The 16,791-nt window shown below is 38.6% G+C and overlaps 1 protein-coding gene across 4 annotated transcripts in view; it reads left to right on the top strand.

Annotated features, from left to right (window-relative positions):
- Positions 1 to 16,098, top strand: part of LOC128171195 (uncharacterized) — a 32,355-nt gene extending 16,257 nt beyond the window's left edge. For 2 of the 4 annotated variants that reach the window (XM_052836918.1, XM_052836919.1), the window contains exons 3-9: positions 3,183 to 7,161; positions 7,485 to 7,628; positions 8,275 to 8,351; positions 10,601 to 10,778; positions 11,143 to 11,248; positions 11,966 to 13,855; positions 14,231 to 16,098. In XM_052836918.1, the coding sequence (XP_052692878.1) occupies positions 3,183 to 7,161; positions 7,485 to 7,628; positions 8,275 to 8,351; positions 10,601 to 10,778; positions 11,143 to 11,248; positions 11,966 to 13,855; positions 14,231 to 14,441 (6,585 nt within the window). In that variant the 3' untranslated portion in view covers positions 14,442 to 16,098. Of the gene's footprint in view, positions 1 to 750; positions 1,661 to 3,182; positions 7,162 to 7,484; positions 7,629 to 8,274; positions 8,352 to 10,600; positions 10,779 to 11,142; positions 11,249 to 11,965; positions 13,856 to 14,230 lie in introns of those variants that run through there. The other 2 variants (XM_052836917.1, XM_052836915.1) reach the window with 2 other exon arrangements.
- Positions 16,099 to 16,791: the final 693 nt, after the last annotated feature.

The following is a 16,791-nucleotide window of genomic DNA, read 5'->3' as shown; positions in this document are numbered from 1 at the left end:
CTCGTTGTAATATAAGGAATTTACAGTATGGTTTTTTATAGAAACTGCCGCTTCCTACAATTGTTGAATTGTTGAGTGAGTCGAAATAGAATTACTGTAACTAAACCAATTTCCAAAGGAAAGGGCTCAAGGACACCAGAAAATAACGAAATCTTACATCATTATCCAACTCTCTCAAGGTTCAATATTCTGTGGGAAACCTTGGATGCTTTGACTAATGGGGGTCTATAGTCAACCAGAAACAAGACTGTAGCTAGGCGATCAATAGAAAGGAAGCACTTTTTGTTTCTCCTGGTAGTTAGAGAGAGAAACAGAGAGAAAACCTTGATGGCAGATAGACATTTGCAATTTTTATTCTCCCCAGCTGGTTCATGTCTTAGAGTGATATAAGCGAAGGCTAGGTTTTATTTCTATTGATATGTGCAAGTCTACACAGGATTTTTGTAAGAATTATTGTATTGTTTTCCCCAATCATACAATCATATGTTGCATAGTTTACTACCCCCCGATCATTATAAGTAATGAGATCTCGTTGTATTAACAAAACCAGTAAATTATGAAATATTGGATTAGAAATATTGTGATTATAATCATTGCTATGATTGTGAATACCAACTTATTATGTAATACAGTTGATGTAGCTGTCGACTGCTGTAATTTATCATGTGAATCGATGCTTTTCTTTCCTCTAAGCAACACCTGGTGATAGATAAAATTCAGCATTTAAAAAAATAGAACTACCAGATTTTTACTAGTAAGGCGAGAGAAATTTAATTTTTAGTTTTACGGATTTTGTTGTAAAAAATTTGGGTCGGAGGAGGGAAAATAAAAAAAAAAAAAAAAAAAGTGGGCAAACTTTTATTAATCAAAATTACATATTATTTGCTTGAACTTATAATATTAAGTTTAATTTGTCCACTATCCACTGTGTACTTTGTGTTTGTTTCAAGATCATTGGTATTAACCTTAAAACTTGTTCAGGATAACATTTTCTTTGCTTTTCATAAAAACTTTTAAGCCAAACCATGCATGGCTGACCTCCATCTTAAATACTCCATGTTATAGAGACGCTTACACTTGATTTTAAAAGCTCCCTTTGTCAAACGTTTTGCAGATTTCAAATCAAATAAAGTAATTTTAAAACCAAGATCGGTCAAACTTGAAAATTCCGGAAAAATTTCCGAAGATACGATTTTTTTTTCATTATTTTTTTTTTTACAAAATTGGAAAAATTGGGTCGGCGGATCCGTAAAACTAAAAATTTAATTTCTCTCGCCTAATTTTATGATCTAAACTGTTGAAGAAGCTGCTTCAGTTAATGACACTCACAGTACAAGAGAACAGGATGTATTTATAAATTAAACTCAAGCGTACCGACATTATGTATATCTGAACCAATTGCTGCATTTATAATTCTTGTATCTGTTCAAGAAAAAAAAAATATATTGATTAAATTCAAAGAGTTTTTCTGTGTCATCACAGTTTGACCTTTCACCTTTGACCTTTGTGGATGAGTGAGTTGATCACAGTGTTGCTATGGTTACTGTTTTGTTTGTGGTACTTTTGGTTGTCCTTGGTTACGTGGCTGTTGACCTATCCCCGTGTCCTTGAGGTTATTGTTCCCGTGTTGCTCTTTGGATTTATCACACTAGAAATGAAGGTAATCTATAAACTGAATGATTTCAAAACATAAACATTTTTACATAAAGTTTTCCTTTAAAAGTCTGTACATGTTATTTGAAATAAATTATCCAGGTTCAGTCAAGGATGTACATGTACAGGATTTTACCCTGGGTTGTGTTCCAGTTAGGATGTATGGAATACAACCGGGGGTAAATCCCTGTACACCCTTGACTGGACCTGGAAAATGAATTTATTTCCTATGGAAATCAAATAAATCTGTTTCTCATGTCCAGTCAAGTCTGTATTACACTTTTAAGATGTACCATTAAAGCACTTGATGCATTGTGACGTCACATTATTCACATAATTAACTTCAGCACAAGTCAGGTGTAACAAAATAGACCAGGCTTATTAGCCAAACAAATCTCGTGTCACAGGCTACATTGGAAATAATATCATAAAGTTAAACACATTGACTCCGTATACTGAGGGTTATTTTACCGCATGTTATTTTCACCCCATTACAGTAAACTGTTGTAAATAGATATCTTATAACTGGCCTAAGACCAATTCTCTCCAAGTACCATTCGTCACTTGCAAACATTCTAACTTTAAACAGCTGCTATAACATAGCAATGCTTTTATTTCCCTGTAAATGTGTTCATTCCTTGTGTACACCCTATGTAACACAGCAACAGCCTTAAACACTACAACCATTTCACTCATTGCTGTGATACATTGATGATTCTCTACTTAATACTAGCCGCATAGGAAGAATTTGAATCAGAAGTGCATTTTCTAAATGAGATTTGTATAGAGAGAATTTTATTCTCAAGTTAACAAATGTGTAGGAGTGTTTGATTGGTAGATGGAACTACTACTGTCAAAATTTCAGCCCTTTTCGCTCTTGCTGACAGGGGGAGAATTTAAGACTGGGCAAATTCCATAGTCGCAAATAATATATCATTTAACACAACTGCATCTGGGCGAATTCAACATGGGGCGAAGCAGTCTTTAAGGTGGAATATATCACATCGTCACAAATGGCTGACCTCAGATCAAAATGACATTTCGTTTTATTAAAAGGATTTTATCGACGATGATATATAACTTACTGCATAGCCGAGTGGATAAAGTGTCGAGCTTGTGATCCGTACATCCCGAGTTCAAATCCCGCAGGGGCTTTTGTTGTTACTTAGTAAACTAAATTGAATTATTTAGATATTCATTTTTTTATCCCCAATCTGCAATTTTTTCGCTTATTTGACATATATACAGTGTATTTATCGTTATATCTTTCATAATCAAATAATTTACTGTTAAGTTATGTGACTCTTTCCAGGTGTGTTATTCCACCTTAAGTGTTAAAGGGCGAAAATAACATCGGGGCGAAAATAGCCCTGTACTCAGTAATATGCGTACTAACTTTGATCATGAATTAATGTCATCATATAACATTTTGCTATTTAAATATTTGTCAAATGCAGAACCCAAATATAGTCTATTGATTTTCCAAGGGAAAAAAATAATTATTTCTGTCTTTTACTTTTTCTTTGCAGGGTCTAAATGGCAACCAATCATATTCCAAGGTGGACAGTATGGATGCAGTGATTGGTCATGATATCATCCAATCAGAAAAAACATCAGCAGCCACAGAAAATAACCAATCATCACCCAAGACTGTGTCAAACTTAAACTTTCACTCCGAAGACAGACCTATTCTTAATGGTGTAGTGAACCCAATTTCACCGGATGAAAACAAAGAAATGAGAATAACAGATGTGAAGTTGGAGACGCTGAAAAACAAAACAACATGGCAGGAGCTGTCTCCAAAGAGAGAGCGGAAAATCAGCCGACAGAACAGCGCCGGAAGCATCAAGAGTTCCAGCAGTGGTAGTGGTAGTGCCAGCGGTACGTCGGGGAGCAGCGATTATTCCTCCTGCTCTCCGCCGGGAAGTCCCACAAAGTCCTGGAAATCCATCCGAGAGGGCAACAAAAATAATGCTCTCTCCTGGAAGGAGCTATCCGGAGGAAATAAGTCTGAGGAAAGTTCCGAGGAGAATTTGTCTCCTCCGTCGAAAGGAACTAGTACGAATGAGAACCAGTTTGTGGGGAAATGTGTGTGTAGTCCTGAGCACAGAGGACGTGAAACAAAAACAACAACAACAAATACACAACAAGTTACAGACAATGCTTTTATAACTGCTGCTATTGATCACACCATGACAGACAATGGGAAGAAGGGGAGTACAGGCTGTGTTCATACAACACACAACAGGCAGGGGGACACTGATAAAAACACGGCCTGTAACTGTAAGGTCAGCAACAGACCCAATCAAAACGTGAATAACAAAAACCAAGGAAGTCCCGATCACAAACCGTCGACCAATCACAGAAACCCTAACAAGCTGGAGAGCGCTCAGTCTGAGGAACAGAATAATGAGTATTTCTACGACGAGGATTTCACAGTTCAGTTCGATACTAATCTACGTGAATCTTCTCCGGGATTGAACTGTACATGCATAGATCCAACCATTGTCAGTGATTTTCCTAACATTGTGACTGGAAGCTACTTGTCTTTTAATAATATGAAGGGATCTGCAATTCTGGATCCGAATGCTCATACGGAACTGTTCTGTCCGGATGAGTCGGAATTGTCCTCGTGTAGAAACTCCGCCATGGATATGTCCTCTAGTGAACGGGAGATGATGTGCTCCAGTGATATGTTGGAATTCAGTGACAACCCACTCTTTACACCTTCCCCCACAAAAGAGTTAGAAAAACAGAACGTCTCCACTGACAGCCTGGATAAGAATTTCAGTAGATCAGTGGAGCACTGCTGTCAGGATGGCAGTCTGGAGTCGAGTGACGGGAACCTGTGCATTAACTGCTGTCCCAAGAAGGAGGACTATTTCCTCTCCTTTGATGGCTCGCAAGGGAGGTCCCAGACCAACTCAGAAAATGACACATCTCTGCTTTCAATCGGGTCGGGTCAAGGTCATTGGGGTCAGAGTTCATCCGGAGAAGAAATGGTTTCTGAAGAATGCACAGACAGTTTCCATTTCTGCTACACCAACGGGAACGTACAGCAGCACGGACTCCGGAAGATTAAAATCCAGTCCCTGAAGGCAGTTCACGAGAGTAACGACGACGCAGACATTGAGAACAGTGAAGATAGATTATCCACCTCACTACCCAAAATCACCAGAAGCCCTATATCGGAGTTCAACCAGAAGTTACATGCAGGGCATCATGGAAAGAAGGGGTGTTGTCCCGGGAAGCGAGCGCACCTGAACAAATCAAATTTATTGCCTCCTTCCAAGAATTCCTCGATGCGACAGACTGTTCCCAACAGGAAGGTGACCTCGTGGAAGCAGGTCAAGTCTCTGAAGTCCCTGGGTAAGGTTGACATGATGCTGGATGCGAATCGTAGCAGCAGTATGCCTGAGCTGTATGTACAGGCCTGGCAATCCTTTACTTCTCAAGAGTTGGACATCGCCAAGATTGCAGAGAGTTTCCACGGAAAGAGGCACTCCGCGTACCTCCTGGACCTCTACCAACGAGTGAGGAACCAGTCTAATCCAGTTTCTCCAGAAACGATGGCCAACATTGAGCAGATCCTTTTCCACCCTCTCATTAGTCAGAACCGATGTCACGGCGAGGCCAACTTGAGTGCGCCAGCTGGTCCGTGCGCGGTGTGTGGGCGGGACGGTTCGCATAGCAGCCACACCCTGACTAACAGCAACATCCACCACCTGGTCAACACCAGCCGGTCTGGACAACCGCTGGACCAGTACACCAGGAGACGGATCATCGAGTGGTTGGAGAGAGACAAGATTGAGGGAGAGGCCAAGGGCTGTCAGACTCAGAACCTCACTCAGAAAGAGACCAGGGCAGCCGAGACACTCATCTCCCCCACCACAGTGATCCTGTGGAGCGGCACCAAAAACTTCAGTGCCCAGTTCCCCCCTCACACCAAGGACTGTGGGATACAGACTTCATGCAGTGGACAGACCTCCCATGTCCAGCAGCAGACATCGCCCACGTTAGACGTGCAGTACAAGAAGCTGTGTATGACAGAAGTTGCTCAGCAGACGTCACCAAGCCTAGAGAAGCACGACGTTCTCTCCATGCTGCCGGAGACTTTTACAGACCTGGATGACATCATTCCAAGACGAGATCCAGTTGCTCACAAACAGGTTCCCAGATCCCAGAGCGCTGACAGCAACGTTCCCAAGAACCCTCTTGAAGTGCCACAAAGAGGCTGCATTTCTTACTATACGTTTAAGTCCTTACCAGATCTGAACTTTATGATCTCTAGTGCTGATCTTCAGGAGGAAGAGGAGGATGAAATCTCACTGTTTGATCCTATACCTGTAGCCATGCCTATCCCCATTTTGACACCAACTTTTGCCAAGTCTTTCTCTGGGTCATCTGGAAAGATGGAAAGTCAGTCAAGCGGATCGGCCAAAAAAAGGTCACGGTCAGTTCCAGCCAAACTCATGAATCCACAACTGCTCAAGAATGCTGGCGAATCTGGATCCAGCAGTAGTGGAGTTAGCACCAGTTCCACATCATCTGGAATAGATCCGGGTTACAGTACAGAGGAGAGAACATTCAGTGTTGGTAGTCCTTCAAATGACATTGAAAGACTGTTGTTTTACCCTCCGCATGTGGAGAGCAGTGCCAAGAAAGATAAAGAAGATATAGAAGTTCAGAAAGGTTATGAACAACTAGAAGGTGAAGGTCAAAACAAAGCCCAAGGTCATCCGAAACTGAAGAGAGTCTGTGAGAACAAGGTCAACAAATATGCAAATGAGGTTCACCCAATATCTCTTGATGCAATGCATAAGCCAAAACCAATTGAAATAATAGACTCCAAGACTGATGGTAAGGTTGCCATGGAAACTAATCCAGCCATGGAACATCTGTACTCCCTACAGGAAGAGAACACGCCCGTCTCCTCTCCGGATGTCAGTCGCTGTCACCACACCTGTTGTCATGGTGATGACTGTTTCTTTGTCAACCACCCCAACCAGTTTTCCAGTGAATCGAACTCGTCCAATGGAAGCGGACACACTAAACCAAACCGGAAACCCCTTAAGTCCTGTCTCCGCAAACAACACTTCCTGAGGTCGAGATCATTGTCAGACCCCCATAATCTGGGTCAGGCAAGTGACAGCCAGAAACAGAGGCGGAAGTTGAACCGGCATTCCTACGCATGCGAGGAAGTGTATTTGCTGACGGATGAATCAGGGCAGTATTATCTCTGTCAAAGTGACAATTCTTCACAGTCAAATGAGAGCACAGGGCCGGCACTGTGTTACTTTGATGAGGTATCCGCGGACGGAACACAGACAGTCAAATTACGGCGGAAAAATCCACCAGAGGCTGGAACCAAGTCTGGGGTTGAAGCGGCGGATACGCTGAGTGGAAAACGGAAGAGTGTTAGCTTTGCCTCTGAGGTTTCTTTCCATGACATCAGTCCTCACGCCTCACCCAAACACAAAGTGGAGGAGGTGGAGGCAACTCAAGCAGGTATGTTAACTACAAAATTTTATTCTTATTTTGAAGAGAGAGAGATAAACAAAAAAGATACAAGGAGAAGTAAGAAGAGAGGGTAGAAATGCATCTCATGTAGAATTCTGCTGATTCGAACATGATTTCACTTTCTTATGGCATAGGTAGCAAGCTTAACTGCCTAAACGTAAGCAAAGGAAAACTTTGTGTATCTGAAAATTTCATTGATTTGTTAGTGTATTAAACTATGAATTTTGCCACCTGCTGAATTGTCACTTTTGCTTTAGGCTGCTTTTTAAAAGATACTGAGTTTATTGATGATTCTCTGTACTCGGTTATAGATCCTTCCATATTGCCTCGAGTCAACTCAACCGAGAGCTGTGAGTCCTCAGACTCAGACTCACCCCCGGATAACTTCAAGCTGTCCCCCTCCACGGAGCAGATAGTGTACGCCCACAGGTTCGACGAACTGGAACGCAAGAGAGGTATGTCCCCAGTCTATTGATATCAATAGCTAATTAATTCAGGTGTTGTAAAGTAACTGATATATTTCTTCATATCTGGGACCATAATATTCACTACTCCAATTAAAATTTCTGGAAAATCTCATAAAATTAGGCAGTTTACATGATCTTGATTTTTGACAAAAACCAAAGTTGTTGGTAGATATTTCTGTTTCATTCATCACAATTATTACAAATTATAAAACAATTGCTACAAAAGTAGTTTTGAAAAATCAGTTTCACCGTTGACCTGAATTTTTACGATAGTGTGTTGTTTTGTTCTTGAATGATAATGGTTATAATGACTGTGTTTTGTCCTTGGATTGTGACAATCTATATAACTATGTTTTGCAGTAGGTTTATTGTTTTGTTGTCAGGTTTACTGATAGATTTTATTCTTTATGCTAGGTGTACTGATAAATTTCATATTACAATGTTTACATTTTATTCTAGGTTTACTTACTATTTATGTTATATGACAATGTTTACATTTTGTTCTAGGTTTACTTATAGATTTTATGTTACAATGTTTACGTTTTATTCTAGGTTTACTGATAGACTTTACAAAGTTTATGTTTATTCTAGGTTTACTGATAGACTTTTTAAAGTTTAATACGTTTTATTCTAGGTTTACTTATAGAGGTGTGTCGTGTGTCGGAGGTCATCCTCAATCACTTCAGTACAGCCAAGAACCCCTTTGACAAGGTGAGACAAACTATGTATACCTGTAATCTGTATACCTGTAATCTGTATACCTGTATACCTGTAATCCCCACAACCCTCAAAATATACTTCACTGCTCCATCTTCAAGCCCTCTTAAAATGAAGGAGGAAGATCTGACACTAATTATATGAATCTTTCGTTTTATGTCAAATGCATCATGTTTTGAATGAAAAACAAATGTTGCTGCATTGCAACTGAATGGTGGTGCCTCATGATTTAATAATCATTAATGGAGGGATAGGGGCTTAAATATATATTTCTTAAATTCCCATGTTACCTTTCACTACAAATGCATTACGAAATGTGTTAATATTTAATCATAATTATACCCCCGCAAACAAAGTTTAGGGGGGTATATTGGTTTCACCCTGTCCGTCTGTCCGTCTGTCTGTAGACGCAACTTTGTCCCCCCTATAGAATTTTTTATTACTGCATGGAACAATTTGAAAATTTGTACATATGTTGAACACCATCTGAAGATGTGCACCTGCAATTTTTTTTAAGATCAGACAAGATTTAATGATTTTATGACAGTTTTCATTTTCCTTATTCTATATATTGTACACTAATGTTGAAAAGTAAGGGAGGTAATCCTTACAGATTTTATTAATTTAAGAAAACACTCTAAAATATATTTATATAAATACATCCAGATGGAGTTTTTTGTCTTTATGTCTTAATTAATAAAAAAAAAATATTTTTTATAAGTATTCTATCAACTGACAATGCAAAGTTTTTGTTTGTCAATGATAAATTCTTAGGAGCTAATGAGAACATCAAAGACAAGTGTGGCTGAATTCATTTGTCCCAAGGGAGCCATTATCTGAGCCATGGTTCAGATGGAGCATGTGTTTAGGGGAAATTGATAATCTGTAAAATGGGTGATGGTTTTGGGGCTATTTTAAAACTGTTTCATGTAAACCAAAAGGTCTATCATTATAAGGAAATAAATAATATAATTATTAATAAAGAAGTTAAACTATTTTTAGAGGTTGTTTAAATTTATTTGTCAAGATATGATTGTAGTGTTTTGGCAATTTTAAAATTGTTTGCAATATTAAATTTTCTTTTTTACATATTTTTACATAGTATGGTAATTATGGTAATGTTTTGGGAGTTTAAGGGATCAATTTTCTGATATGGAGTTCAATTGTGCCATAGGAGAAAGTGAGGAAAATTTGAAACAACTAATTGCATATGTCAAGACTCTTATTAGAAAGATATTGAAAGTCTTATCAACAGAAGAGCATTGCTTGGCTACCGGTATATCTATTCACTGCAAAGGGAGGGGTTATTGTCATTTTGTTGGTTTTTCTTTAAATCAATTAAATTAAAAAAATATATCATCAAATACATACATTTGTAAATGTATTACTGTTATAGATATGTATTTACAGTGAAATTCTGACAATTTTGATTTTAATTTTTCTTTGTTAACTATTTTTTTTTTTTTTTACAATTCTAGAATTATTTTTTTTGTATATGTTCCAAACCTTAATTATTATTCAATTCAATTATTTGTCCCATTTGAAATTAGCCTAGCGGGGGTATTAGTCCCATTAGGACAGTTCTAGTTGCTGTAGATTCCTAATTAAACCCAAGGAATTAATTAATTAATTAATAATTAAACCCAAATCCGCATAAAAATGCTCAAAACAGATCTCAAGGATTTAGATATTTTGCTTTTATTTTTCAGACATATAAAAAAAATAAAATTAAAAAAAAATTGGCTTCTGCAATTTTATATTCTCGCGATTTGATGCAAAACGGTTGAACAGCAGAATGAAGTGTTTGCCAATTAAGAATAGGGAATCTACAGTACATGTCTACAGTACATGTCTACAGTACATGTCTACAGTACATGTCCACAATACATGTCTACAGTACATGTCTACAGTATATGTCCACAGTACATGTCTACAGTACATGTCTACAGTACATGTCCACAGTACATGTCCACAGTACATGTCTACAGTACATGTCTACAGTACATGTCTACAGTACATGTAATAAGCTGATTAGTTTACTCGCCGTATTACATGTCCCTGTCAATTCTTTATATTTTTGCCTATTCTTTAATTTCCACATTATCAGTTGATTCAAGTACCTCGCATCAGACTACGTTGATAACAATTATTTTGATGGTTCTCCATGTAAAAATTTTACCTTGTCTTTGATGTTATTCTTAAATTTCTATGATATTAACTTCACTTTTCTTTTACTTTTCAAGTTGAGGCTGGGAAGTTCCGCCGACACGCCAGAGATCGGTGACCTAGTTTTGAGTCGTCTCTGTCCGGCACTAAGTCAGGTCGTGGGGAACGGACTGAAGCCGTTCCTGAACGGGTTCCAGATGTTTGGCCGTGTCAATGTCACCGTGTGGAAAGTGGCGGAAATTTCCGCCGAACAAGGTGAGTTTTCCCAAGTGGAGGCTCTCACACAAGGGGCACCTAGACTTAATTTTACAGTTTGAGCCAACCCCCTGCAGTGGCTGCACTGATGTAGTTTTCTGTGTTTTATAAAGACATTTTTGATTTTACACTTTGAGCAGGCCCCTACACTTAAGGATCTCTACTTGTTTTTATATACATTCTTAATTTTCCACGTTTAGCATCATATACCCCTACATTACACTGTATCTAAATTATACAATGGTATGTTGTTATATGCATTCTTATTTTCACACTTTGAGCAGGTCCCTACATGAGAGCTATCTATGTTATACAATGATATGTTGTTTTATACGGTACATTCTTAATTTCATACTTTGAGCAGGTCCCTACACTAGAGCTATCCATGACCTTGTCCAGCAACTCAAGAGTCACGCTGGCCTGACCAGCTGTGCTGCTAAGTTTGAGGCGTTTCTATTTGGACTTCTCAAGTGAGTTTATGTAAAATGAATTCTTAAGATTTTTCTGAGCCCAGATTTTAATGACATACTATGTTAACAAAAAGACTCCTCCTTCTTCAACCTTAATTTGTCAAATTGATTTAATATGACCTTGACCTTGATTAATATAAGGTCAAACAAAAACTATTCTTATTGTTTCACTATTAATAATAAAGTAATTCTGTGGATATTGAAAACTACATTCTATAGAAATAGATAAGCATAAGATTCCAAATAGACATACAAATAAAACAATTTTATATTCTACCTCTGTTTCAAGATTAGGAACTATGAATTCTCAAATAAATGTTTGAATGTTATTGAGCCTTTTCACATTACTATCATAAATTAAAACAGATAGAATTTCATGCCAATGTATATAATTTAAAGAACTTAGATTCCTAAAACCATTTAATGAATTACTGTTTACTGTGGTTTCATCAATATTTGTTGAATACCAATTTTCGTTGATTTCATTGTTAAGTTTATCCTTGAAATTAAATATTCATTGAACTGCAATTTCTACTAGTATTTTGTATTGATAGGGTCATTGGCCACGAATTTACGTATCCTTGAAACTGCGATTTTCACTTTATCCACGAAAATTGATACCCTTGAATATTAATGAAACCACAGTACCTTTAAGCATCTTTCCTTAAAGTCAAAACTCAAAACTTCAAGACTGATGTAAGTTGATTCTATTTTCAGCCTGAGACTGCTGGACTACTGGATGGGATATCTCCCTTACAGCGACGCCCTCACCGACAAGTTCTACAACTCAGACAGCGTCGTCATCTTGAGCCGGACCTGTCATGAGCGAGCTTACGACGAGATGCTCATCTCACTGCAGCCTCTGTCTGTGCTGCCATTCCAACTGGGTCTTGAGTACGTTTTAGAGAATTCCAAGCACCTGACCCACTCCCCCAATCTGAGCCCCAACAGAAACAAGTCGCCTTTAATCAGCCCCTCTCTAGAGAAGGAGGTAGTTATACCCCCTCCAAAGCCCGCCAGAAGTATGGGCGTTAACGGAACGGGACTGATCTCTGCTAAAGCTTGGGAGTGGATCAAAGGGAGTGTGTGTGAGGAAACAGGGGATCAAAAGTCCACAGAGGTGGATCAGAAGATGGTGGAAAAGAAAGAAGAGGTTGGATTGGTTGAAAAGCGAAGCAAGTCTTTGAATGATGTAGAAGGGAGAAAAGTTCAGAAGCAGGGTGAAGGCGGATTACCAGTGGTAAAGAGATCGGTGAGCAGTGGAGGGAGTCAGTCGGACGTTAGAGGAATGACAGACTCATTCTCTGGAATCGCCCAGAAACTACTAGGGATGAATACCTCTCGGGAAAAAAGTCCGGAAAACAGCGTCAACAAAACACAAACTGCTAACAGCATCGAAAAGAAAGCAGTGAAAGACAAAGTTCAACCCATGGATAGCACAGAAACAGTGTCATCCAAAGCCAAGTCTGGAATCCTGAAATTCTTTGACAAGTTGCTGCTGTCCAAGGACAATGTTTCAAGCCCCAAGAGTCAGATTCCTAAGAGGTACAGCTGGAATGTTCCCAGTGAGGGTCAAAGTTCATCTGGATCACCTGGAACCAAGAGCCTGTCTCCGGTATCTGGGAACAAGGAGTTGAAGAATAGTCTGGAGTATCAGAAACAGAAGTTTGCCAACCAGAGGAAGACCCAGAAATCCAAGTCCGAGAGCGTGGTGGCCAAGTGCATCCAAAGCGAGGCCACAAAGGATGATGGGAAGGCTGTGGTTGGAAAATCTGAAGGAAACAGTAATGGGAAAAGTCTGAAGGCTACTGAAAAAGTGAATGCCCCGTCTGATAAACTGGTGTCAAAAATGGCAAGGAATCCACCTTCTAATTTGAGTTTGAAGATGAGAATTGTGGAAGAAGCCCAAGAGAAGGCTCCAGTGAAAGTATCAGACTCGCCCTCAAAGAAGTTTGGTTCACCTCAACGCAGAGCAGCAGACAAGGCAAAAATCAGCAAGATACCCACACTTCAGAAGAAAACTGAAAGTAAAATACCCAAGAGAAACAGTCTGGTGTTGGACTCATCTGGTTATAGCTCATCGAGTGTGCTCAGTTCACCAACTCGAGTCAAGCACTCATACTCTGCTGGACAGATTCCAGTACCTGTACAATCTCCAAAGAAGACCAAATCCAACAATGCCACAGCTGAAGCTGAAACTTCAACCAAAAAGACTGCTTCCTTAAAACCAGTTGTCTCTAAGTCCGATGTGGAAAAACTGGAGGGAATGGCATCTTCCACGGAATTTCCAAGTCAAGATCCGACAGAATCCGTGGAGTCCAATACCTCCAGTGAGTGTGCTTCTCTAGAAGTGGGTCCTACTTTGGTGGCACCCAGCCAGACCAAGAAGAAACTGAACGGGTGTGTGGAGACGCAGAATGAAGCTGTGAAGTCAGACCAGAAGACCAGAGCTGCGCCGGTATTTCCCGGAACTGCCCAGGCGGTAGAGCTTGATATTAACTCCAACTCCCCCCACCCCTGTCCATCAGAGGAGGCCCGGGGTCAAAGTGCAGAGAGGGGAACTTGTGAGGCGGGTGACCAGAAGGATTTCATGAAACCTGACTTCAGGTAAGGAAATACCTAAACTGTGTGCATGTTATACATTGTACCACAAATTGTGACTCCTATCTTTTGTTTGACTGTCACAACTTACAAAAATTATGGAACTGTACAATATAATTATCAAAGAAGCTTGAATTTGGCAAAACATGTTGTATACATTTTATCAATCTAATTTAGATTAGATGTTAGATCCGCTAGCTTACTCAGTGAGTCATTACTTTTTTATTTATAGGCAATTCTAGTTCTCTTTGTAAATGCTTGAGAAACATGCTAAAAATTATACATGTACATGTAAAAAATGACCTATTACAAAAAATAAACTATTTAGATTCTTATATTTCAACAATTGAGTAACAGTGAGACCTGGGTCTTATTTTCCAGATACATAGAGACTGTGGTAGATTTTGAGTCGTCAGAGATATCTCAGCTCTCCTACAAGAGGGGAGATCACTTCGAGGTGCTCGCTGAGATCGACTCCAGCTGGTTCTACTGTGTGAACGGCCCACAGGAAGGGCTCGTACATGTCAACGCTGTCAAGCCTCTGAGTGACAAAGACGAGTCGCATCTACTTCATAACACATTTGATTCATAATCATCTTGGTCATTTCTGCGTTTGTTTAACTTTTAAAAAATTCATTCAACTCTCATTTAGTCTGTTTAAAAACATGAAAGCGGTACTGATTGTATTTGAAATGCTGATATTTCAACAGAAAGGATTTCATTGATCATAGGAATGGTATTATAGTCATAGAAATCAAGTTCATTAAGTATTAATCAACATTACTGTGTAGAATCAGTAGATACATATTGTCATAGGTAGGATTTTAATTTCTTTCAGATCAGTAGTGTGTTATTTTATTGATTAATTAAACTTTATATTATATTGAATCGTCTGTTCGAAATATATTTGAAGATACCAGTACACATACATTGAACATGTATTTGTTTACCTATACCTAATATGTATTATCAAATCATTTTGAATGAAACTTGACATGTATGTAAATACGTTATTGTATAGGAACTTTTTAACGGATGTGTGCAATATAATAGGTGTAATACAAATAACTGAACATGAAATTGTACTTCTGTTTATAAATGATGGCATTTTAATGTCAGCTGCGTAATAATTAAGGTTGTGTTGTAATTAAGTTGTAATTTGATGCAGCATCGTTATTCACAATTTCCGTTTGTTAATTTTGTCGGGATTCTAGTCCGCTTGTTGATATTTTTTGTTGCCATTATGTTGTGATAAAGTCCCTCATTTATATGTGATATATCATGAAATTATTGATGGTTCTGTTTTTTATTGTTTTTTATGAAGTTGTTTCATTTTTTAATACTTCATTGAATGTATCGGCCCATAAACCGTTGCATTTGGTTACTAGTAACATAGGGATATTGTTCATGTGTGGATCCAGATAATTTTTCAGGGGTGAGTCAGAGGCCTATTTTTGGTAATCTCACAATGTGAGTTTGATAATTAAGGTTGAATCTTTCAGCATCATGGACTTAACCTGCCACCCTTTTTCTTATTTTGGACATGCCATTTATATACAGTTTTTAGTTTACTGGTTACATAATACATGCATTATGGATCTTTCACCTACTTTCTATTTTGTCCCCAATCAGGTTTTTAAGGATCCTCAACACCCCGTGACTTCTACTTTTTATGACAGTGTGTCATAGTATATGGCAATTTTAACCCATTATAAAACAGCGTATATCGCCAAATTTTTAGTGTTATCTCTGTCGTGCAACGGTTGTAGCTACAATCTACTGACCCTCTGGTCCCGAGTTCAAATACTGCATGGACTTTTGCTTTCATGAATAGAAGTCAAGTTTTTAAAGTTGATATTTTTCCCCCCAAAAAATGAAATTTTTTTTCTTTCATTTTCAAGTCACACACATGCTAGAATTCCATATCTTTAAGTAATTGAACAGTTCGAGCTTGTAAGCAGAATTTCTCCTAAAAAGTGTGGAGGACCCCTAAGATGAAACTCACTAACTGAACATTCTCCACAATTTAGGTTACAGTTTCAGTAGAAATCCTCCGACACTGTAGGTATTCGCAGCACTCAGTGTTGGCACTATGAGAGGAGAGTAGTGGTCTTTCTTAGTTTTGAACTTGTTAGTTTTTTCGAGTGATTTAACTTCATGCTACTTGGAAAATGGAAAGTCCTCATGCAATACCTGTGTATACTTAAACACCCCCCCTCCCAAAAAAAAAACCAAAAAGGGGGGGGGGGGGGGGGGAACTAAATAGACTGCAGTACTATGGCACTCTTCTAAACAGTGGATATGATCTCGCCTATGGTTTGACAGTTTGGTCTAAAACAGTTGTTTCAACGTTAGACTGTATTTACTTTAGCACCCCAATGTATGTGGATCTATAAATTCCCTTAAATTCACCATGATTGTCATTTAGAAAGACTTGTCAATGATACTGTTCCATACAAAAACTGAGTCATCCAACACTTAGTACAAGCCGTACATTTCCTGGATTCTATTCCTAAATTATGAGTCTTGATCCACTCCCCAAAACTATGAGTCTTGATCCACACTTCAAAATTATGAGTCTTGATCCACTCCCAATTGTAAGTCTTAATCCACTCCCCAAACTATGAGTCTTGATCCACTTTCCCAAATTATGAGTCTTGATCCACTCCCCAACTTATGAGAATTGATCCACTCCCCAAATTATGAGTCTTGATCCACTCCCCCAAATTATGAGAATTGATCCATTCCCCTAAACTATGAGTTTTGATTCACTCCTCAAAATCATGAGTCATAGACGAGACATTATAATGGTGGGTGTTGATTGAGGGCAGGTTGATACAGCATGAAGGGATTTCTTTAGTGAGTCTGGCTAGGGTAACAATATTGATACATTAACGACTATTAATTTTTGCATTGGAGTTCCATATTTTTAAGTGTGAAAA

Source organism: Crassostrea angulata, chromosome 2 (assembly GCF_025612915.1).
Source record: "Crassostrea angulata isolate pt1a10 chromosome 2, ASM2561291v2, whole genome shotgun sequence".
NCBI lineage: Eukaryota > Metazoa > Mollusca > Bivalvia > Ostreida > Ostreidae > Magallana > Magallana angulata.
Note: the sequence above shows the minus strand (reverse complement) of the source record. Positions and strands in the feature narration are given on the sequence as shown.